The 25,000-nt window shown below is 37.4% G+C and overlaps 5 protein-coding genes across 6 annotated transcripts in view; 2 read left to right on the top strand and 3 right to left on the bottom strand.

Moving 5' to 3' along the window:
* LOC136834789 (whirlin-like) overlaps positions 1 to 25,000 on the top strand; it is an 846,147-nt gene that overhangs the window by 48,351 nt on the left and 772,796 nt on the right. The gene's annotated exons all lie outside the window — the stretch shown is intronic.
* LOC136834589 (protein IWS1 homolog) lies at positions 6,691 to 7,395 on the bottom strand. The gene has a single exon (XM_067097167.1). It carries the CDS (start codon positions 7,393 to 7,395, stop codon positions 6,691 to 6,693), a length of 705 nt encoding a protein of 234 aa, XP_066953268.1.
* LOC136834588 (uncharacterized) lies at positions 7,449 to 8,092 on the bottom strand. The gene is made up of 2 exons (XM_067097166.1): positions 7,976 to 8,092; positions 7,449 to 7,844 (listed from the first exon to the last, which is right to left on the bottom strand). Exons 1-2 carry the CDS (start codon positions 8,090 to 8,092, stop codon positions 7,449 to 7,451), a joined length of 513 nt encoding a protein of 170 aa, XP_066953267.1.
* Positions 8,989 to 9,513, top strand: LOC136834586 (uncharacterized). Its single transcript, XM_067097165.1, has one exon. It carries the CDS (start codon positions 8,989 to 8,991, stop codon positions 9,511 to 9,513), a length of 525 nt encoding a protein of 174 aa, XP_066953266.1.
* LOC136834585 (uncharacterized) lies at positions 12,495 to 14,329 on the bottom strand (the record flags this gene model as incomplete). Its single annotated transcript, XM_067097164.1, has 2 exons — positions 12,495 to 13,692; positions 14,295 to 14,329. Coding segments are annotated over 2 exons (1,233 nt in total), but the record flags the coding sequence as incomplete, so codon positions are not given.

Here is a 25,000-nt window from a genome sequence, read left to right as displayed (position 1 = left end):
TTATAAACATTCATGAATTCTCATAGTTTCAGACACTGTAATGCGGAGAAAGCATTTTTAACCGCATTTTTCAAATGTGGACGCCTTAGTGGCGAAGAGAGAGAGAGAGAGAGAGAGAGAGAGAGAGAGAGAGAGAGAGAGAGAGAGAACAAAAGTTGTGAATTCGGTTACCATCACATCAGGGGTCCTAATGAAAGGCGATGCCTAAAGTGGCCTAAAAGTCCCGGCTACTGGTGCTCTGGTAGGCCTGCTAGTGTGTCGATGCGAGTGTGTCTTGTTTTTGTTCGTTCGTTTGTGCGCGATTATGTCTTCGGTTATGTCTGAATGCAGTTGTTTTTATGCTGTGAAGGTACTTTTGTCTGTTCGTTTGTGTACGATTAGGTCTTCGGTTAAGTCAGAATATAATTGTTTTTAAGATAATAAATGTCCTTTTGTTCGTTCGTTTGTGTACGATTAGGTCTTTGGTTAAGACAGAATGCAATTGTTTTTAAGCTGTGAATGTACTTTTGTTTGTTCGTTTGTGTGCGATTATGTCTTCGGTTAAGTCAGAATATAATTGTTTTTAAGATATAAATGTACTTTTGTTTGTTCGTTTCTGTACGGTTAGGTCTTTGGTTAAGACAGAATGCAATTGTTTTTAAGCTATGAATTTACTTTTGTTCGTTCGTTTGTGTACGATTAGGTCTTCGGTTAAGTCAGTATGCAATTGCTTAACAAACAATTGCATACTGACTTAACAGAAGACCTAATCGTACACAAACGAACGAACGAAAATAAATTAATTGCATTATTGTTTGTCGTTTTGTTCCTGGATTTTGCAGCTGAATAGTTTTCATATATTTCAGGTTTGGAAATGTAATAAATTTTCCTATGATAATTTTTTTTTCAAAGCCGGTTTTGCACTTTTAATTATGCTCTTTAATTATGCTCTTTACCCTTTTGTATAATATGAGATATAGTCGTTTTTACCTTTTTATGATATTCTTTATAGCAAGTTTCACTCTTTGTATGATATTCTTTATACCCTGTTTGATTATTTGTTTGATATTCTTTATAGCCAATTTTACTCTGTATCATATTCTTTATAGTTAGCTTTACCCTTTGCATGATATTCTTTATAGCTATTTCGACCCTTTGCGTGATATTCTTTATAGCCAGTTTTACTCTTTGTCTGATATACTATGTAGCAAGTTTTACCCATTGTGTGATATTTATAGTCAGTTTTACCATTTGCATATTCTTTATAGTCAGTTTTATCCTTTGTATGATATTCTTTATAGCCAGTTTTGCCCTTTGTGCGATATTCTTTATAGCCAGTTTTACCTTTTGTGTGATAGCCAGGTTTACCCTTTGTGTGATATACTTTTTATCCAGTTTTAACCTTCGTGTGATAGTCTTAATAACCACCTTTACCCTTTATGTGATATTCTTTATAGCCACTTTTACCCTTTGTGTGATATTCTTTATAGCCATTTTTACAGTTTGTGTGATATTCTTTACACCCAGTTTTACCCTTTGTGTGATATTCTTTATAGCCAGTTTTACCCTTTGTGTGATATTCTTTATAGCCACTTTTACTCTTTGTGTGATATACTTCTTATCCAGTTTTAACCTTTGTGTGACAGTCTTAATAACCCCTTTTACCCTTTATGTGATGTTCTTTATAGCCACTTTTACCATTTGTATATTACTATTTTACTTACTGTTAGTGTCTCAGTGACCTACATAACATTACTTTCACCCCTACATCTTTCTCCGTAAGGGAACGTGTCTCCAACAGGTAATACAATCCTGTTTATAGGTAAATGGCTCTCTGCTGTGGTTGCAACCCTCAGCAGTGAACAAATATCCAGGTACATAAATCACTGCTGAGGTCAAGTTGCGTCAGTTCCATGTTTCACGGAACGGACCCAGTCGTTCGTCCTCCTCATAAATCGAACCCAATATATATATATATATATATATATATATATATATATATATATATATATATATATATATATATATATATATATCCTACACACACTCACGCACACACCCATATATATATATATATATATGTATGTATGTATCTGTGTATGTATACAATTGGCGTATCTGTATTGTGACCAAAAGATAGTCAGTATTTATTCATGACATTTATAGATTTATGCCTTTAATAACTGAGTGATGGCCGCGCATGCAATTTATTTTTTATACCGCCGATAAAGCGTTTTGTAATGGAATCATTACAAGTCAGTCGTAAAATACTGACTAATATGTTTCCATCAAAATAAAAAGCCGATTGATGTAGTAATCTTCGCATCATAGAATGTTAATTACATACTGTTGCAGTGACTGGTAATTTGATTTTTTTTTATGAAATAAAAATCGCCTTTTGATGTCCTTTGATGCTTGGAGGCTCTCAGTTGCCAGTGAGTGACCCGTTAGAAAATGGTGTTGATTTAATGTGTCTGAATTTTTGTCGATGAATTTAAGCTTTCAGAAAGAAAGTGATCTCTGTTTTTCGTTTGGTCATGTTAATTCTCTCTCTCTCTCTCTCTCTCTCTCTCTCTCTCTCTCTCTCTCTCTGTCTCTCTCTCTCTCTCTCTCTCTCTCTCTCTCTCTCTCTCTCTCTCTCTCTCTCTCTCTCTCTCTCTCCTTCGGATTCGGGTCTAGAGAAGGGCGTTGATTTGTTAGCCTCATTGGGTTTTAAGAAAATAACCAACTTTAAATGTGAGTGCATATATATATATATATATATATATATATATATATATATATATATATATATATATGGAGAGAGAGAGAGAGAGAGAGAGAGAGAGAGAGAGAGAGAGAGAGAGAGACAGAATATGCGTGTGAGAGATATAACGAAGAAATATCACCCTCCCATTGTATATGTTTGGGGAGGAGAGAGAGAGAGAGAGAGAGAGAGAGAGAGAGAGAGAGAGAGAGAGAGAGAGAGAGAGAGAGAGAGAGAGAGAGGGAGAGAGAACACCCCTTTTCTCTCATTCTTTCGAAGCAGTTCTTTTCTATCTCAGCCTCCAAACCCAGAGCCTGGTCTGCCTTATCCTAGATAAGCCCCGAAGGATATTGAACTAATAGGATTAATGAACGGATGAACTCATCCTATTATCCTCATCCAATATCAAGGAATTACGCCTTACGCAAGACAGACAGAGAGCCAGACAGAGACAGTGTTACGAATCGTATACATACTGAGCGTGTGTATACGACTGGTAATGCTCTTGTAGGGTTGGAATGTATATGTGTATATGTATATATATATACTCTGTTATGAATCGTATAAATACTAAGCGCATGTATACGACTGGTAATGCTCTTGTAGAGTTTGAATGTATATTTGTATATATATATACTCTTGAAGATGTCCTAGAAACTAAAGACGAAACTGGTCGGAATTTCTGCCCCGTGCTTCTTTTTCCCTTGAGGTATTTAGTTATTTATTTTTTATACATATTTATAAACTATATATATACACATATATATATAACATATATATATATATATGTGTGTGTGTATATATATATATATATATATATATATATATATATATATATATATATATAATTTATATATATATATATATATATATATATATATATATATATATATATATAGAGAGAGAGAGAGAGAGAGAGAGAGAGAGAGAGAGAGAGAGAGAGAGAGAGAGGTTGATAATAGTACACAACCAAGTTTTTATATTCGAAAATATCGAATAGCATATGCCCCTTATTATTGAATTGACACCAAAATGGAATTATATATGATAATTGCATCTGTCCCGACCAGGATCTGAATTTATGCTTGTTTGGTTTGATGAATAAAGCCCAAAAGACATAACTTCACACTTATAATATTTAATCCCTCTTGGGCGTAAGATTCCTGTGGCAGGGTATATATATATATATAGTATATATATATATATATATATATATATATATATATATATATATATATATATATATATATATATATATATATATATATATATGTGTATATATATATATATATATATATAGAGAGAGAGAGAGAGAGAGAGAGAGAGAGAGAGAGAGAGAGAGAGAGAGTGTTGCGCCCTACTAGTGTCAACGAATGTCAGAAAAAAGCTTTCTGCAGTGTGCTGTGTTATTTCTATAACTTTAGGATTGTTATTTTCATTATTAGAAAACTTTAGGATGGTTATTTTCATTGTTAGAAGGAAGTAGAAACATGATGGCAGGATCACTTGAAAAGGAATGATTTATATATGATACAGCCACCGTGTTTAGCAGAACGTATTTTTAATTTTCTTTAAAAGAAAACTATTGTGCCGGCTTTGTCTGTCCGTCCACACTTTATTCTGTCCGCCCTCAGATCTTAAAAATACTGAGGCTAGAGGGCTGCAAATTGGTATGTTGATCATCCACCCTCCAGTCATCAAACATACCAAATTGCAGCCCTCTAGTCTCAGTAGTTTTTGTTTTATTTAAGATTAATTTTAGCCATAATCGTGCTTCTGGCAACGATATGACTGGCCATCACCAGTCCGTGGTTAAAGTTTCATGGGATGCGGTTCCTACAGCATTATACCGAGACCACCGAAAGGTAGATCTTTTTTCGGTGGCCTTGATTATACGCTGTACAGAAAACTCGATTGCGCCGAAGAAACTTCTTCGCATGTTTTACTTGTTATGATCGTTATTTTTTGTAATGATCTCGTTACTTTTCTTCCCATCTCTATTGGAAAGGCAGGTTTAAAGCAACGAAGAGTAAAATGATAGGAAAAGGTAACAGTAATCGCAGAAGCGGTAACCAGAAGAGTGCAGAAGAGGGACTAACCCTTTTTAATAGGTCGCTGATACAGCAAATGAAGGGAAAAGGAATATCACATGTCAGAGAGGGGTGGGCAGAGGGCTATGGTTGTTTGTGCGTTTGTCTGTGGCTTTCTGCGTCTATTTCTGTGTGTGTGTGTTTGGAGGGGATGGTCTCTCTCTCTCTCTCTCTCTCATATGTAGGGCTACGCAATCTGTCTACGTGACGCTATCTCGCATGTGATCTCTCTCTCTCTCTCTCTCTCTCTCTCTCTCTCTCTCTCTCAATGCGTACACAATGTCTCTTCTTTCTTTCACGCTAACACACAGTATCTCTCTCTCTCTCTTTCTTTCCACATGCACACACAATGTCTCTGTCTCTGTCTCTCTCTCTCTCTCTCTCTCTCTCTCTCTCTCTCTCTCTCTCTGGCTGGCCTATGGAATCTGTTTACGTGACGCTATCTCGCATGTAATTTCTCTCTCTCTCTCTCTCTCTCTCTCTCTCTCTCTCTCTCTCTCTCTCTCTCTCTCTCTATGGTTCACATATAGGCCTACGCAATCTGTCAACGTGACGCTATCTCGCATGTAATTTTTCTTTTGGATGTCTCTCTCTCTCTCTCTCTCTCTCTCTCTCTCTCTCTCTCTCTCAGGAAGCTAGAATTTATTCATTGAGTAATTATGATTTTTAAAATTACTCTCTTTAAAGATTTCTTAAATGTATTCAAGGTACGTATTTGATAAATTGCAATTTTTTTTTTCAGGTAAGCTGTAGAGTTCAAACGATATATGTTGAAGATAATATGTAAGTAACGAACATCCTTATTTTCCATTCAACCTCACCAGTTTGGAAGTGTAAACATTATACATACATGTTTACACATTCATATCTCTCTCTCTCTCTCTCTCTCTCTCTCTCCATACATTTTACACACATATACATATATATATATATATATATATATATATATATATATATATATATATATATATATATATATATATGTATATATATATATATATATATATATATATATATATATAATTATAATTGCTTAATTACATCTTTTTAATAACTTTTAAAAGGTGTTTATGAAATCAAACACAAGATGGGATTTAACGTTTTACTACTGTTTTGAGTTGCATTAACCAGTTATTACAGTGCAGTGTTGTTTTGACAATAACATTCTTGGTCTTAGTAACTCCTACCACATTCTTGGTAACAGACCAGTAATTTTGGCCCACAACCTGAAAATCAGCTTTGTTTTTTGTCACCCTGTTCTTCCTCAGCTTCCTTTTTTTTTATTTGAAGTGGTTTTGTATCCTGCTCTTCCTCTTGATGATCTTCTTCACCGTTTTTGAGGTTGACCACCGTCATCTTGAACTCGTCAAGTGAAGGACACGTGTTCTTGTCCGGGGACAGCGCCCTGTTAATGAGCTCTTTCAGTCGCTGGCTTTGGTGCGAGCTGGGCAAGGTTTCCTGTACCCATTTTAGCGAACGAATGGATATCCGTTTCTCTGGTAGTTCTCCCACAGTCCCGGGACAGGACAGGGTCATAGTGGCACTTCTTATATTTCTTGGTGGGGTTGTCAAGGAGAATGCTTCCGAATGGCTTGCAGAAGCCGAAATCGATGATCGTTGGCACAGGCTCCTCGTTCGGCAGTCGGGTACCTCTAAAATGACATTACCTTCGTGGAGGTCATTGTGACCCACTTTCATCTTGTGGATGGCCCCAAGAGTTTGGGCGACCTGGCACGCTCTCTGTTACCATTAACCAAGGATCTGCTTCCATCATCACGGGCTCCTTCTGCATGGAAGTTTCCTGCTCGGATACCTTTCGCTCTTCCACTGGGGTCTTAGTCCCTTGGTGTCGGTGTATCTTCCAAGGACTTTCTTTCAATGTATCAGTGGCTGTCTTCTCTGGAGCAGCATTAGTTCCGACATCTTGGTGATCTTCCTCTTTGGAGCAGCATTATTCCTGACAGAAGTTGACCTTAGTTGCCTTGTTAGAGGGATTTCCTTTTCCTCATCAATAGCCATCCTCTTTGGAGGAGCGGAAGTTCTGACAGGTGACCTTCTTTGCCTTTTGAGAGGCCTTTCCTGTACATCTTGGGTGGTCTTTCTGTTTGGAGCAGCATTATTTCTGACAGAAGTTGACCTTAGTCGCCTTCTTCGAGGGATTTCCTTTTCCTCATCAATAGCCTTCCTGTATGGAGGAGCAGAAGTTCTGACAGGTGACCTTCTTTGCCTCTTCAGAGGCCTTTCCTTTACATCTTGGGTGACCTTCCTCTTTGGAGCAGAATTATTTCTGACAGAATTTGACCTTAGTTGCCTTGTTAGAGGGATATCCTTTTCCTCATCAATAGTCTTCCTCTTTAGAGGAGCGGAAGTGCTGACAGATGACCTTCTTTGCCTCTTCAGAGGCCCTTCCTGTACATCTTGGGTGACCTTTCTCTTTGGAGCAGCATTATTTCTGACAGAATTTGACCTTAGTTGCCTTGTTAGAGGGATATCCTTTTCCTCATCAATAGTCTTCCTCTTTAGAGGAGCAGAAGTGCTGACAGGTGACCTTCTTTGCCTCTTCAGAGGCCTTTCCTGCATATCTTGAGTGACCTTCCTCTTTGGAGCAGCATTATTATTGACAGAATTTGACCTTAGTCGCCTTCTTCGAGGGATTTCCTTTTCCTCATCAATAGCCTTCCTCTTGGAGGAGCAGGAGTTCTGACAGGTGACTTTCGTTGCCTCTTCAGAGGACTTTCCTTTACATCTGGGGTAACCTTCCTCTTTGGAGCAGCATTATTTTTGACAGAATTTGACCTTAGTCGCCTTCTTAGAGGGATTTCCTTTTTCTCATCAATAGCCTTCCTCTTGGAGGAGCAGGAGTTCTGACAGGTGGCTTTCTTTGCCTCTTCAGAGGCCTGTCCTGTACATCTTGGGTGACCTTCCTCTTTGGAGTAACCCAAGCTCCGACAGGAGATGGCCTCCTTTGCCTCTTTAGAGGCCTTTCCAGTACATCTTGAGTGGTCTTCGTCTTTGGGGCAACAGAAACTCTGATAGGAGATGACCTTCTTTGCCCTTTCAGAGGCCTTCTCTGTACATACTCAGTGGCCCTCCTTCTCGGAGCAGTGTAAGTCCTGATAGGAGATGGCCTTCTTTGCCTCTTCAGAGGTATTTTCAGTACCTCTTCGTTGGCCTCCCTCTTTGCCTCCCTCTTTGGAACGGTAGAAAGTCTGACAAAAGAAGACCCCTTTAGCGTTTTCTGAGGCGTTTCCTTTACTTCATCAGTAGCCTTCGTCATTGGCGCAGCATTAGGTCGGAAAGCATGGGGCCTCTTTTGCCTCTTCCAGAGCCTTTGATATAGTTGATCACTGGCTTTCCTCTTTGTTGATGACATAGTAAACAACAAGCCGTATACTCCTTTTTGAGCTCTGTTCGAGGTATATTTTTTTTATTTTTAAAGTTTAACACAGAAATTTGAAATATCAAATTTTGTGGGATACATTTTCCTTTGTGCAGATAAAAAGTCCTCAGACGTAAGCATCAGCGATTTCTGGTGGAAATACCGACCTTAATAGAGTCCTCCTGTATGCAACAAATCGTTAGAGACTTTCTTGGGTTACATTTGCGCGAGGTTTTGCCTTAAATCATTACTGTTTTCAGCATTTTTGGGTATCAGTAAAGAACTTTTAATACTTCTTGATTTCTGGGGAGTTCTGTTACAAGACTGGTTCTCAGGTTTGGCTTTCCATATGGTCATATACACGTGCTTATATGTACTGTACACATAATATATATATATATATATATATATATATATATATATATATATATATATATATATATATATATATATATATATATATATACATACACACTACAAAGTCTACTTTTACTGCAAAGTCTACTTATATATACTACAGAGTCTACTCCTACCATAAAATCGACCTCTACAGAGGAATGCATTTGAACTACAAAATCTGCTACCATGAAATTTCCATCCACCAAAAAGTTCTACTCTTACTCCAGTCTATCGCAGACCAGTAAATCTACTGTACCACAGAATCTACTCCCAACACGAAAGCTACTTCTACCACAGAATCTACTCCCACCACAGAAAGTATCACCACAAATACTACTCCTACCACAGAATTTACTCCCACCAAAGACTATTCCACCACAGAATCTGCTCCCACCATGAAATCTATTTCCACTGTGGAACCTGCTCCCACCACAAAAGCCTCTTTCACCAGAGAATCTACTCCCACCACGGAGACTACCACCACAGAATATACTCCCACCACAAAATCCATTTCTACTACGGAATCTGCTCCCACCACAAAATCTACCTCTGCTATGGAATCTACTCCCACCACAAAAGCTTTTTCCACCGTAGAATCTACTCCCACCACGAAAACTGCCACCACAAAACCACAAAATCTACCTCTACCACAGAATCTACTCCCACCACGAAATCTACCTCGACTATGGAATCTACTCGTATCTGCTCCCATTCCCACCACAGAATCTACTCCCACCACAAAATCTACCTTTACTATGGAATCCACTCCCATTCCCACCACAGAATCTACTCCCACCACAAAATCTACTTCTACTATGGAATCTACTCCCATTCCCACCACAGAATCTACTCCCTCCACAAAGGCTACTCCTACCACAAAGAAATTGGAGTCGGAAGCGACCACTTGTGAATCGAGCTAAAGGATGAATAAAAGATTCGCCGTTATTTTCGTCCGGCGAATCAATAAGTGAAAGAATAGCACTTGCTGCAATGAGAGAGAGAGAGAGAGAGAGAGAGAGAGAGAGAGAGAGAGAGAGAGAGAGAGAGAGTCACTCACTCACTCACTCACTCATCCATCTACCTATTCACTCCCTTACTCTACTGGACTTCTATCTTCCTGCCTGTCTATCTTCTGAATCTTTAATGTTTATACACGTGTAGAAACTGAGTTTTGGTTACACCATAGAGAGAGAGAGAGAGAGAGAGAGAGAGAGAGAGAGAGAGAGAAAGAGAGAGAGAGAGAAAGAGAGAGAGAGAGATGGGGAGGGTCATTCCTCTCCCCCCCCCACCTCCGCCTCACCTTCGCTGCTTTTGTGTTATGCAGATAGCAGAGAAAAATGATTATACCCTGGCATGTGTGAAGAAACAAAGAGAGACTGAGAAAATCTAACCTCTCTCTCTCTCTCTCTCTCTCTCTCTCTCTCTCTCTCTCTCTCTCTCTCTCTCTCTCTCTCTCTCTCTCTTCAAGCTCAAATAGCATCCTGTCTATTCTTAAAATAATAGATTTTCATGAACTCAAACTAAACGGATAATTTTTGCCTTCGTATATTCAGAGATGTCGAAATGGTCAGTATGGTTAAGGTTTTATGGTAATGATTACTTATTGATGGTAGGAGCAGGTGTAGTGGACGTGGTAGTTATTGTGGTAGCAAAGCAATTTGGGTGATTAGGCAATCATTGTAGAAGCCGGGTGATGATTTGGTCAGTGTACTTGGCTAGTTTATCTTCGTGACACTCCGATTAATTTCTTTTTGAAATGATTTTTTAAAAGGTCACAAGAAATAGGTGATAGAATTTGTTCAAAAGTCATTCAAAAGAAGCTCAGTTTTAGTTTTCTGTAAAAGAAAACTATTGCGCCGGCTTGTCTGTCCGTCCGCGCTTTATTCTGTCCGCACTTTTTCCGTCCGCCCTCAGACCTGAAAACTAGAGGGCTGCAAATTGGCATTGTTGCTCCTCCACCTTCCCATCATCAAACATACCAAATTGCAGTCCCCTAACCTCACTAGTTTGTATTTTATTTAAGGTTAAAGTTAGGATAGGCCACCACCGGGCCTTGGTTGAAGTTTCACATGCCGCGGCTCATACAGCATTATACCGAGACCACCGATAGATGTATTTTCGGTGGCCTTGATTATACGATGTACAGAAAACTTGATTGCGCCGAAGAAACTTCGGCGCATTTTTTACTTTTTTTTTTTAAGTCCACTGGTTCTTGTTTTCTTTTTCAATATACGTGAATTTGCAAAATTTCTTTTGTACAGTCACATCATAAAATGTATATACTTTCCGTATTGAACTCCTCTGTAGTTCAGTACATCGGATACCGGACTGCTATAGAAATAGTGGAAAACCATTCACCTTCATATTTGAAAGTACCAAGGAATGCGGATGTTATATGAAGAAAATATGCCTTCATTATGAAAATATGCCGTCATTATGAAAGTATGCCCTCATTACAAACAGTTCTGGACCATTTGTTGCTGCTTTTAAACCTAACCCACATCAACCATTCTGCTACTGTGTTTTATATATATACTGTATATATATATAAATTATATATATATATATATATATATATATATATATATATATATATATATATATATATATATATATATATATATATGTATGCATATACACACACATAAATTTCTGACTCACATCAGGATCGAACCCAGGTCTCTCAGATGAAAGGCCAGGGCGCTACCAGTGTGGGTCAGTTGGGAGCGCCTTGGCCCTTCATTTGTGAAACACTTGCCCATGTGCCGTTCATTTCCATATGTATATATACATATATATATATATATATATATATATATATATACACACACACACACATACATACATACATACATACATACATATACATGCATGATCATGCGTCTGAAGACTGTAAAATTAATAGCTCCCATTACAGATGATGAGATTTTTTTTTCTAATTATTACATGATTTCACTGCGGAATGTCATTTGCTTAATAAGTCCCCTGATAATGATAATGGCCTCATTTTGGTCGCTATTAATTCTGCTTTCGTTCTTTCATTGGCAAGTGGTAATTGATGTTGTTCGCTTCTATTACTGGGCGGTTGGTGGATGGAGGTCAAGAATTATTTTAAATAATATACCGTATTTTCCTTTGGTGTTGGTGATTATTATTATTATTATTATTATTATTATTATTATTATTATTATTATTATTAACGGTTAGATAAAGGTTTAAGTTCATTGTTACTATAATTTCCTTTGGTGCTAACGGTAATTATTGATATTAATCTTTATTATTATTATTATTATTATTATTATTATTATTATTATTATTATTATTGTTATTATTATTATTATCATTATCATTATTACTATTAACGGTTAGATAAAGGTTTAAATTCATTGTTACTATAATTTCCTTTGGTGCTGATGGTAATTATTAATATTAATCTTTATTATTATTATTATTATTATTATTATTATTATTATTATTATTATCATTAACGGTTAAATGGAGGTTTAAATTCAATGTTACTATATTTTCTTTGTTGTTGATGGTAATTATTAACATTATTATTATTATTATTATTATTATTATTATTATTATTATTATTATTATTATTATTATTAACAATGGTTAGATGGAGGTTTAAATTCAGTGTTACTATGTTTTCTGTGGTGCTGATTGTAATTACTTAAGAGCTGTTAATCAGCTCAGTGGTCTGGTTAAACTAAGGTGTACTATTAATAACGGTGTTGCAGTTGTTTCTGCCTTATTATTCACATAATTGTTATTGCTGTTACCGCTTCCGAAACATTATTTTTCATTATCATCCTCTTTCAGGTTTTAAAGTAATCCACAAATAATTAGCCTCCAGCGGAATCTCTTTAAAAAATAAAAGAAACCTTTAATCTTCTTAAGAATTCTTGAGGCGTATCCAAACGAAATTGCCATTGACAGAGTAATATTGGCAACAGGGGCAGAGAGGAAGGTAGGGGAGGTGGGAGGTGGGAGGTGGGAGGTGGGTGGTGGGTGAGGGAGGGGGAGCAAGGAAGGTAAAGGAGGGAGCAGGGGTAGAAAGTAAGGTAGGGAAGGGATCAGGGGTAGAGAGGAAGGCAGGGGAGGGATCAGGGGTAGAGAGGAAGGTAGGGAAGGGATCATGGGCAGAGAGGAAGGTAGGGGAGGGATCAGGGGCAGAGAGGAAGGCAGGGGTAGAGAGGAAGGTAGGGGAGGGATCAGGGATAGAGAGGACGGTAGGGAAGGGATCAGGGGTAGAGAGGAAGGTAGGGAAGGGATCAGGGGTAGAGAGGAAGGTAGGGGAGGGATTAGGGGTACAGAGGAAGGTAGGGGAGGGATCAGAGGCAGAGAGGAAGACAGCGAAGGGATCAGGGGCAGAGAGGAAGGTAGGGGAGGGATCAGGGGCAGAGAGGAAGTCAGGGGAGGGATCGGGGGCAGAGAGGAAGGTAGGAGAGGGATCAGTGGTAGAGAGGAAGGTAGGGAAGGGATCAGGGGTAGAGAGGAAGGTAGGGGAGGGATTAGGGGTACAGAGGAAGGTAGGGGAGGGATCAAAGGCAGAGAGGAAGGCAGCGAAGGGATCAGGGGCAGAGAGGAAGGTAGGGGAGGGATCAGGGGCAGAGAGGAAGTCAGGGGAGGGATCGGGGGCAGAGAGGAAGGTAGGAGAGGGATCAGTGGTAGAGAGGAAGGTAGGGGAGGGATCAGGGGCAGAGAGGAAGTCAGGGGAGGGATCGGGGGCAGAGAGGAAGGTAGGGGAGGGATCAGGGGCAGAGAGGAAGGCATGGGAGGGATCAGGGGTAGAGAGGAAGGTAGGAGAGGGATCAGTGGTAGAGAGGAAGGTAGGGAAGGGATCAGGGGTAGAGAGGAAGGCAGGGGAGGGATCAGGGATAGAGAGGAAGGTAGGGGAGGGATCAGGGATAGAGAGGAAGGTAGGGAAGGGATCAGGGGCAGGAAGGAAGATAGGGGAGGGATCAGGGGGTAGAGAGGAAGGTAGGGGAGGGATCAGTGGTAGAGAGGAAGGTAGGGGAGGGATCAGTGGTAGAGAGGAAGGTAGGGGAGGGATCAGGGATAGAGAGGAAGGTAGGGAAGGGATCGGGTGCAGGAAGGAAGATAGGGGAGGGATCAGGGGCAGAGAGGAAGGCAGGGGAGGGATCAGGGGTAGAGAGGAAGGTAGGAGAGGGATCAGGGTTAGAGAGGAAGGCAAGGGAGGGATCAGTAGTAGAGAGGAAGGTAGGAGAGGGATCAGGGGCAGGGAGGAAGGTAGGGGAGGGATCAGGGTTAGAGAGGAAGGTAGGAGCGGGATCAGGTGCAGAGAGGAAGGTAGGGGAGGGATCAGGGGTAGAGAGGAAGGTAGGAGAGGGATCAGGGGCAGGGAGGAAGGTAGGGGAGGGATCAGGGGTAGAGAGGAAGGTAGGAGAGGGATCAGGGGCAGAGAGGAAGGTAGGGGAGGGATCAGGGGTAGAGAGGAAGGTAGGGGAGGGATCAGGGGTAGAGAGGAAGGTAGGGGAGGGATCAGGGATAGAGAGGAAGGTAGGGGAGGGATCAGGGATAGAGAGGAAGGTAGGGTAGTGATCAGGGGTAGAGAGATAGGTAGGGAAGGGCTCAGGGGTAGAGAGGAAGGCAGGGGAGGGATCAGGGGTAGAGAGGAAGGTAGGGGAGGGATCAGGGATAGAGAGGAAGGCAGGGGAGGGATCAGGGTAGAGAGGAAGGTAGGGGAGGGATCAGGGATAGAGAGGAAGGCAGGGGAGGGATCAGGGGTAGAGAGGAAGGTAGGGGAGGGATCAGGGGAGAGAGAAAGGTAGGGGAGGGATCAGGGGTAGAGAGGAAGGTAGGGGAGGGATCAGGGGCAGAGAGGAAGGCAGGGGAGGGATCAGGGGTAGAGAGGAAGGTAGGGGAGGGATCAGGGGTAGAGAGGAATGCAGGGGAATGATCAGGGGCAGAGAGGAAGGCAGGGGAGGGGTCAGGGGTAGAGAGGAAGGTAGGAGAGGGATCAGGGGTAGAGAGGAAGATAGAGGGGGAGGGATCAGGGGCAGAGAGGAAGGTAGGGAAGGGATCAGGGGCAGAGAGGAAGGCAGGGGAGGGATCAGGGGTAGAGAGGAAGGTAGGGGAGGGATCGAAATTCAACTAGACCTAATCAACCTGACCCGACAGTAAAATTACGGACGGAATTTACCTGATTATTCCCCAGGGCACCAACAAACCTCCTTTCCTACAGGGGGTCTTCCTAAATTGATAGGTTTGGGGTAACGTATTGGTTACAGTTTGACAATAGGCCTAGGGCCCATTAGACCCAGCTGGCATAGGTCTAGGCTAAGCCACTACGATGGGCATGAGCCGTAAATAGAACTCTCTTACCTTAAATAGAATTCTCTTACGTTAAATAGAATTCCCTTGGGTTAATTTCACGCTTAAAATGATTTTGCAAGCAACACCATCACATTAACAAATGTAAACAAGTGGTCCTGTTAAAGGCATTTCAAAGCACAAACATCTTCACAAGTTTACGTAATGAAGCTTAAGATTACGCTGCATTTGGAACGGCACACCCTATTTTTATTTTCCATTCTCTGATTTTATCTTTAATTTCATATTGGCACAATACCCCATATTTAAAATCAGTCACTGGTTGTGCAAAATTTTTCTTTATGGAGTTATCGTTGCCTACAACCACTAATAGTGTCTTTCTAAAACATGTTATATTTCCCACGTTCATAGCACTCGGGGGTCCAATGACTAAGGTATAGAGGTGTTCTTGATATGAACATTATATTATTTAGCGCAGTAACTTTGTAAATGATATATAACTAGACTATACGCAAATTGACTGGGAACATGGGATTCAGTGCAAACGAAAATAGCTTCTTTTGTCTTAATAAATTGTTTCTCATGTAATATTTTGTCTTTTAATTCTTGTAATCTCTAAACTTATCTAAGATTAATGGAATCTGGGTGTCTGGTGGCTTTTATTGTAAATTCTTAATCCTCTTCATACTGTAGAAAGAATCTTGACAAAGGAATAATAATAAGCATAAAATATCCTCGCAAGCTCGCATACCCGATAAGCGGCACTTTATCTGTATCTTTTATAGAAAATAAATGTTTTTTATAACAAGTCATGCATGATCGCAACAGTTTTGATTTTTTTTCCTTTATGACTTACTAACAAGATTTTGATGTCTGCTTTTTATAATAAAATGGCCACAATTGACATCAGTAATGAAATATATACTCTTCGTGTATATATACAGAGTGCAAATTTAATGTTAATGAAAAACGTAGGCCTATACTAGGGAGAGGCGCTCGCTTCGCTGCGCGAGGCAGGACTCCTGTTTAAACTAATATATATATATATATATATATATATATATATATATATATATATATATATATATATATATATATATATATATATATATATATATATATATATATATGTATTCAGACGAGTTTAAACAGGAGTCTGCCTCTTTGCAGCGTAAACAGCACCTCTCCCTGGTATAGGCTACATTTTTCATTAACAATAACTTTGCACTCTGTATACTCGAACGGTACATATTTCATTACTAATGTCAATTGTGGCCATTTTATTATAGAAGGCAGACGAAATAAAAATCTTGTTATTAAGCCAAAAAAAAAAAATCAAAACTGTTGCGATCATGCATGACTAGTTATAAAACGTGTTTATATTCTATCAATAAATTCTATATATACAGTATATATATATATATATATATATATATATATATATATATATATATATATATATAAAGGTAAAATCCACGAAGGAAATGGAAACACTGGTTTACTGTGAGGCCTTTCGACTGTCTATCGTCCTTTACTCAGTCTGCTAAGTAAAGGACAACAGACAGCCAAAAGACCTCACAGCACTCCGTTGCTTCCCTTTCCTTCATGGATTTTACCTTTATTTACATATATATATATATATATATATACACACATGATATATATATACTATATATATATATATATATATATATATATATATATATATATATATATATATATATACAGATAGATAGATAGAATAGTTTTATGGCCTTTGCCGATCGTTAGTGATCTCACCCCTGGGGCATCATAGCCAACAGAGCGTCATCAAAATGGGGGTTTATTTTAACCAGGGATGGGCCCTTCCCCAATTCTCTTCTCTGTCAGCTTAGCCAAGAGTGTAAGTTGCATCTTCTTTTCTGTAGAAAACAGATGAATCCTTTGCAGGGTCCCAAAACCAGTTATTTCGCAGCTCACTGTAGGAAACACGACACTTCTTGGTGGGTTGTCCTTGGTGTAGGAGGAAAGCTTTCCACATCGCATTCAGGAGAAATACAGCGAGTCCTGGCGGTGTTCCTGAAAGCCTGGGTTCTGAATGGGAAAAGCCATTTCACTGATTGTGTAGGCACTGAACTTAGGAGTTTTTACGCCACGCAGTCGTTGCCACTGAGGATAGGCTGTGAAATAGGCATCACTGGGTTTCCGTAGGTCCCCAACCAGCTCCGCCGATCGCTGCACCTCCGTCACACGGGAAGCTTCCACCTCCATAATCAGTATTGGTTGCGCTTAGATTTCGTCCTTTTCGTGTCTCCTACGTCTGCGTTGTCCTGGTTAGTTCCTCTGCAAATTCACCATCATGTATTCGCAAAAAGCAGTCTTCCTCTGGATGGTCATTCGGGCCATCGTTCTCTCAACTGTAGTCCTCCACCTTCTCCGAGTTAGCTGAAATGTCTCTTGAGTTATCCCAGGTTTTGTAATCTGCCACATATGACCCGTCTGGATTCTGGAGACGTTCCCGTCTCCACTTGAGCTGCTTCTCTCTTCGATAATTCTTTGGGATTTCTTGGACTTTCAATGTCGTTCAGCAGATGGTAGAGATTTGGAGTAATTCTTCGACGCCTTTTCTACTTATATGCATGCATGTGAATGCGTAATTATACGTAACTAGATAAAGATCCTTTGGAAGAACTGGAAATTCCCACAGACTCCCTAGAGACGCTGGAGCCAACCTTGTGAAAATTTGCAGGAGGTCGACTCGATATGTCTCGTCACTCAAGCTGTTTCTACCTGTGTGTTCGTGTGTGAATGTGTGTTTATATAATGGTTCATTTGTAGTTTCTCCTTTTTTTCTGGAAGCAGATTTTATGGAAATATTTTTTTTATTTCATCACGAATTTTAATATTTACGATTTTTCGATAAAAAACTAAAAAGTAATAAAGAATGATTTAGATTTCGACGGAAAATAATCGACATAAATATGTGTATACATATGTGTTTGTATACGAATATATATATATATATATATATATATATATATATATATATATATATATATATATATATATATATATATATATATATATATTTTTTTTTCAATAGTAATGACCAGACTAAACGGTCACTAAACATTCACTAAATACTTACACACTAAATATTCACTAAACACTAACATTCACTAAATAGTAAACACTCAGGAAACACTTACTAAACATTCACTAAACCCTAAAAACTCACTAAACATTCACTGAATACTAGCACACTAAGCATTCACTGAATACTTACACAGTAAACATTCACTAAACATGAACATTCATAAAACATTCATTAAACCCTAAACACACAACAAACACTTACAAACTAAACAGTCACTAAACATTCACTGAATACTTACACACTAAACATTCCCTAAGCACTAACATTCATCAAACATTCACTAAACCTTAAACACTCACTAAACGCTTACAAACTAAACATTCACTAACCCCTAAACTCTCACTAAAAATTCTTTGAATACTTACACACAAAGCTTTCACTAAACACTAACAGTCACTAAACCCTAAGCACTCACTAAACACTTACACACTAAGTATTCACTAAACCCTAAACACTCAATAAACATTCACCGAATACTTGCATACTAAACATCCACTGAATACTTACACAGTAAACATTCACTAACACTAACATTCACTAAACCCTGAACACTCACTAAACACTTACAAACTAAGCATTTACTGAACCCTAAACACTCACTTACCACTTGCAAACTAAGCATTCACTTAACCTAAACACTCACTAAACATTCAATGAATACTTACACACTTAACATTCCCTAAGCATTAACATTCACCAAACATTCACTAAACCCTAAGCACTCATTAAACACTTACAAACTAAACATTTACTAAACCCTAAACACTCACTAAATATTCTCTGAATACTTACACACTAAACATTAAAATTCACTAAAACCTAAACACTCACTAAACACCTACAAACTAACCATTCACTAAACCCTAAACACTCACTAAACATTCACTGAGTATTTCCACACTAAACATTCACTGAATACTTAGAAACTAAATATTAACTAAGCACTAACATGCACTAAATCCTAAACACTTACTAAACTTTCACTGAATACTTACACACTAAACATTCACATTAAAGAGCATTCACTAAACCTTAAACACTCACTAAACATTCACTGACTACTTACACACTAAACATTCTACCTTTCACAAAACATTCAATAAACCCTAAACACTCACTAACCACTTACGAACTAAGCATTCACTAAACCCTAAACACTCACTTAACGCTTACAAACTAAACATTCAGTAAACTCTGCACATTCACTAAACACTAACATTTACTAAACCCCTAAACTCTCACACTAAACACTAACAAACTAAACATTCACTAAACCCTAAAACTCATTAAGTATTCACTGAATACTTACACACTAAACATTCACAAACTTTCACAAAACATTCACTAAACCCTAAACACTAAACTTCACTAAATACTTATTCATAAACATTCACTAAAATATAAATAAAGGCAATACCACAAAGGAAAGTGAAACAACGGTGGTGTTAGGCCTTTCGACTCTAAGTCAAAGGCCTAGCACTGCTCCATTGTTTTACAAAACTCTGTGTATTGTCTTTATTTATATTTTCATCATGTTCCATATTTTCGTGATTCAGTTATGCATACATATGTATATATATATATATATATATATATATATATAATATATATATATATATATATATATATATATATATATATATATATATATATATATATATATATATATATATATATATATATATATATCACTAAGGACACAAGGCCACAACTCAGAACAGCATTTTACACAACATTATTGGGACATGTTTCGAGCAATATTCTCACTCGTTATCAACCTACAAAATTAAAATGACGACATTACAGTACAACTCTTATGATAAAATTCAAAATAATACAGCAAATTACTGTAAAACTGATAAGAATACATTTAAAGATGGCTAATCAAAATAAATAAATGAATAAAATAAAATCAAAAATACAAAAATTTAAGTCACAAAAACAGGTAGGACAAAAGGCACAACAAACACACTAATCAATATACAAACCAGTAAAACGCAGGCTAAAAGCACAAAGGTGAGGTTACAGCCACATTTCTATAGCCAAATGTGTTTTTGATGGATATAGAACTTCTAAAATGTCGAGATCTGTTGCAAACTGAGCAGTGGTTAAAACAGAAAATCATCAATCAGTCTCCTCGCTGTGTTCTCTAATTGCACTGTAATGCCCAGGCCTTGAAAGATAGGCAAGTCATACCGTACAGGCAATTATCTTTCAAGGGCTAGTTACAGTGCAATTAGAGAACACAGCGAGGGAGACTGATGATTTTCCGTTTTAACCACTGCTCAGTTTATACAGACCCCGACATTTTTAGAAGTTCTATACTCCATCAAGGCAATACATTCTTTGGCTAGAAATGTAGCTGTAACCTCACTTTTGTGTTTTTAGCCTGCGTTTTACTGGTTTGTATATTGATTAGTATGTTTGTTATGCCTTGTGCCTTGCGTTTTGAGACTTAAATTTTTGCATTTTGCCTTGTTTTTATTTAATTCGTTTATTTATTTTGATGAGCCATCTTTTAAACGTATTCTTATCAGTTTTATAGTAATTTGCTGTATTATTTTGAATTTTATTATTATAAGACTTGTAATGTCGCCATTTTAATTTTTTAGGTTGATAACGAGTGAGACTACTACTGAAACATGTCTCAATAAAGTTGTGTAAAATGATGTTCCTGGTTTTGGCCTTGGTGTCCTTACTGATACACACACACACACACACACACACACACACACACATATATATATATATATATATATATATATATATATATATATATATATATATATATATATATATATATATATATATATATATATATATATATACACATATATATATATATATATATATATATATATATATATATATATATATATATATATATATATATACACACATATATATATATATATATAGATAGATAGATAGATAGATAGAGAGATAGATTGATTTGTGGCCTTTACCGATCGTTAGTGATCTCACCCCTGGGGCATCATAGGCAACAGAGCGTCATCAATTTGGGGTTTATTTTAACCAGGGATGGGCCCTTCCCCAATTCTCTTCTCTGTCAGCTTAGCCAAGAGCAAAAGTTGCCTCTTCTTTTATGTAGAAAACAGATGAATCCTTTGCAGAGTCCCAAAACCAGTTATTTCGCAGCTCACTGTAGGAAACACGACACTGCTTGGTGGGTTGTCCTTGGCTGTAGGTGGAAAGCTTTCCACATCGCATTCAGGAGAAATACAGCGAGTCCTGGCGGTGTTCCTGAAAGCCTGGGTTCTGAATTGGAAAAGCCATTTCACTGATTGTGTAGGCACTGAACTTAGGAGTTTTTACGCCACGCAGTCGTTGCCACTGAGGATAGGCTGTGAAATAGGCATCACTGGGTTTCCGTAGGTCCCCCAACCAGCTCCGCCGATCGCTGCACCTCCGTCACACGGGGAAGCTTCCACCTCCATAATCAGTATTGGTTGCGCTTAGATTTCGTCCTTTTCGTGTCTCCTACGTCTGCGTTGTCCTGGTTAGTTCCTCTGCAAATTCACCATCATGTATTCGCAAAAAGCAGTCTTCCTCTGGAGGGTCATTCGGGCCATCGTTCTCTCAACTGTAGTCCTCCACCTTCTCCGAGTTAGCTGAAATGTCTCTTGAGTTATCCCAGGTTTTGTAATCTGCCACATATGACCCGTCTGGATTCTGGAGACGTTCCCGTCTCCACTTGAGCTGCTTCTCTCTTCGAGAATTCTTTGGGATTTCTTGGATTTTCAATGTCGTTCAGCAGATGGTAGAGATTTGCAGTAATTCTTCGTCGCCTTTTCTACTTATATGCATGCATGTGAATGCGTAATTATACGTAACTAGATAAAGATCCTTTGGAAGAACTGGAAATTCCCACAGACTCCCTAGAGACGCTGGAGCCAACCTTGTGAAAATTTGCAGGAGGTCGACTCGATATGTCTCGTCACTCAAGCTGTTTCTACCTGTGTGTTCGTGTGTGAATGTGTGTTTATATAATGGTTCATTTGTAGTTTCTCCTTTTTCTGGAAGCAGATTTTATGGAAATATTTTTTTATTTCATCACGAATTTTAATATTTACGATTTTTCGATAAAAAACTAAAAAGTAATAAAGAATGATTTAGATTTCGATGGAAAATAATCGACATAAATATGTGTATACATATGTGTTTGTATACGAATATATATATATATATATATATATATATATATATATATATATATATATATATATATATATATATATATATATATATATATATATATATATATATATATATATATATGTTTTTTCAATAGTAATGACCAGACTAAACGGTCACTAAACATTCACTAAATACTTACACACTAAATATTCACTAAACACTAACATTCACTAAATAGTAAACACTCAGGAAACACTTACTAAACATTCACTAAACCCTAAAAACTCACTAAACATTCACTGAATACTAGCACACTAAGCATTCACGGAATACTTACACAGTAAACATTCACTAAACATGAACATTCATAAAACATTCATTAAACCCTAAACACACAACAAACACTTACAAACTAAACAGTCACTAAACATTCACTGAATACTTACACACTAAACATTCCCTAAGCACTAACATTCATCAAACATTCACTAAACCTTAAACACTCACTAAACGCTTACAAACTAAACATTCACTAACCCCTAAACTCTCACTAAAAATTCTTTGAATACTTACACACAAAGCTTTCACTAAACACTAACAGTCACTAAACCCTAAGCACTCACTAAACACTTACACACTAAATATTCACTAAACCCTAAACACTCAATAAACATTCACCGAATACTTGCATACTAAACATCCACTGAATACTTACACAGTAAACATTCACTAACACTAACATTCACTAAACCCTGAACACTCACTAAACACTTACAAACTAAGCATTTACTGAACCCTAAACACTCACTTACCACTTGCAAACTAAGCATTCACTTAACCCTAAACACTCACTAAACATTCAATGAATACTTACACACTTAACATTCCCTAAGCATTAACATTCACCAAACATTCACTAAACCCTAAGCACTCATTAAACACTTACAAACTAAACATTTACTAAACCCTAAACACTCACTAAATATTCTCTGAATACTTACACACTAAACATTAAAATTCACTAAACCCTAAACACTCACTAAACACCTACAAACTAACCATTCACTAAACCCTAAACACTCACTAAACATTCACTGAGTATTTCCACACTAAACATTCACTGAATACTTAGAAACTAAATATTAACTAAGCACTAACATGCACTAAATCCTAAACACTTACTAAACTTTCACTGAATACTTACACACTAAACATTCACATTAAGAGAGCATTCACTAAACCTTAAACACTCACTAAACATTCACTGACTACTTACACACTAAACATTCGCTACCTTTCACAAAACATTCAATAAACCCTAAACACTCACTAACCACTTACGAACTAAGCATTCACTAAACCCTAAACACTCACTTAACGCTTACAAACTAAACATTCAGTAAACTCTGCACATTCACTAAACACTAACATTTACTAAACCCTAAACTCTCACACTAAACACTAACAAACTAAACATTCACTAAACCCTAAAACTCATTAAGTATTCACTGAATACTTACACACTAAACATTCACAAACTTTCACAAAACATTCACTAAACCCTAAACACTAAACTTCACTAAATACTTATTCATAAACATTCACTAAAATATAAATAAAGGCAATACCACAAAGGAAAGTGAAACAACGGAGTGGTGTTAGGCCTTTCGACTCTAAGTCGAAAGGCCTAGCACTGCTCCATTGTTTTACTTTCCTTTGTGGTATTGTCTTTATTTATATTTTCATCATGTTCCATATTTTCGTGATTCAGTTATGCATACATATGTATATATATATATATATATATATATATATATATATATATATATATATATATATATATATATATATATATATATATATATATATATATATATATATATATATATATATATATATATATATATATCAGTAAGGACACCAAGGCCACAACTCAGAACAGCATTTTACACAACATTATTGGGACATGTTTCGAGCAATATTCTCCTCGTTATCAACCTACAAAATTAAAATGACGACATTACAGTACAACTCTTATGATAAAATTCAAAATAATACAGCAAATTACTGTAAAACTGATAAGAATACATTTAAAAGATGGCTAATCAAAATAAATAAATGAATAAAATAAAATAAAGCAAAATACAAAAATTTAAGTCACAAAACGGTAGGTACAAGGCACAACAAACACACTAATCAATATACAAACCAGTAAAACGCAGGCTAAAAGCACAAAGGTGAGGTTACAGCCACATTTCTATAGCCAAAGAGTGTTTTACCTTGATGGATATAGAACTTCTAAAATGTCGAGATCTGTTGCAAACTGAGCAGTGGTTAAAACAGAAAATCATCAATCAGTCTCCTCGCTGTGTTCTCTAATTGCACTGTAACTAGGCCTTGAAAGATAGGCAAGTCATACCGTACAGGCAATTATCTTTCAAGGGCTAGTTACAGTGCAATTAGAGAACACAGCGAGGAGACTGATGATTTTCCGTTTTAACCACTGCTCAGTTTGCTACAGACATTGACATTTTAGAAGTTCTATACTCCATCAAGGCAATACATTCTTTGGCTAGAAATGTAGCTGTAACCTCACTTTTGTGTTTTTTAGCCTGCGTTTTACTGGTTTTATATATTGATTAGTATGTTTGTTATGCCTTTGTGCCTTGCGTTTTTGAGACTTAAATTTTTGCATTTTGCCTTGTTTTATTTAATTCGTTTATTTATTTTGATGAGCCATCTTTTAAACGTATTCTTATCAGTTTTATAGTAATTTGCTGTATTATTTTGAATTTTATTATTATAAGACT

Source organism: Macrobrachium rosenbergii, chromosome 54 (genome assembly GCF_040412425.1).
Source record: "Macrobrachium rosenbergii isolate ZJJX-2024 chromosome 54, ASM4041242v1, whole genome shotgun sequence".
NCBI lineage: Eukaryota > Metazoa > Arthropoda > Malacostraca > Decapoda > Palaemonidae > Macrobrachium > Macrobrachium rosenbergii.
This window is presented reverse-complemented; position numbering and strand designations above follow the sequence as displayed.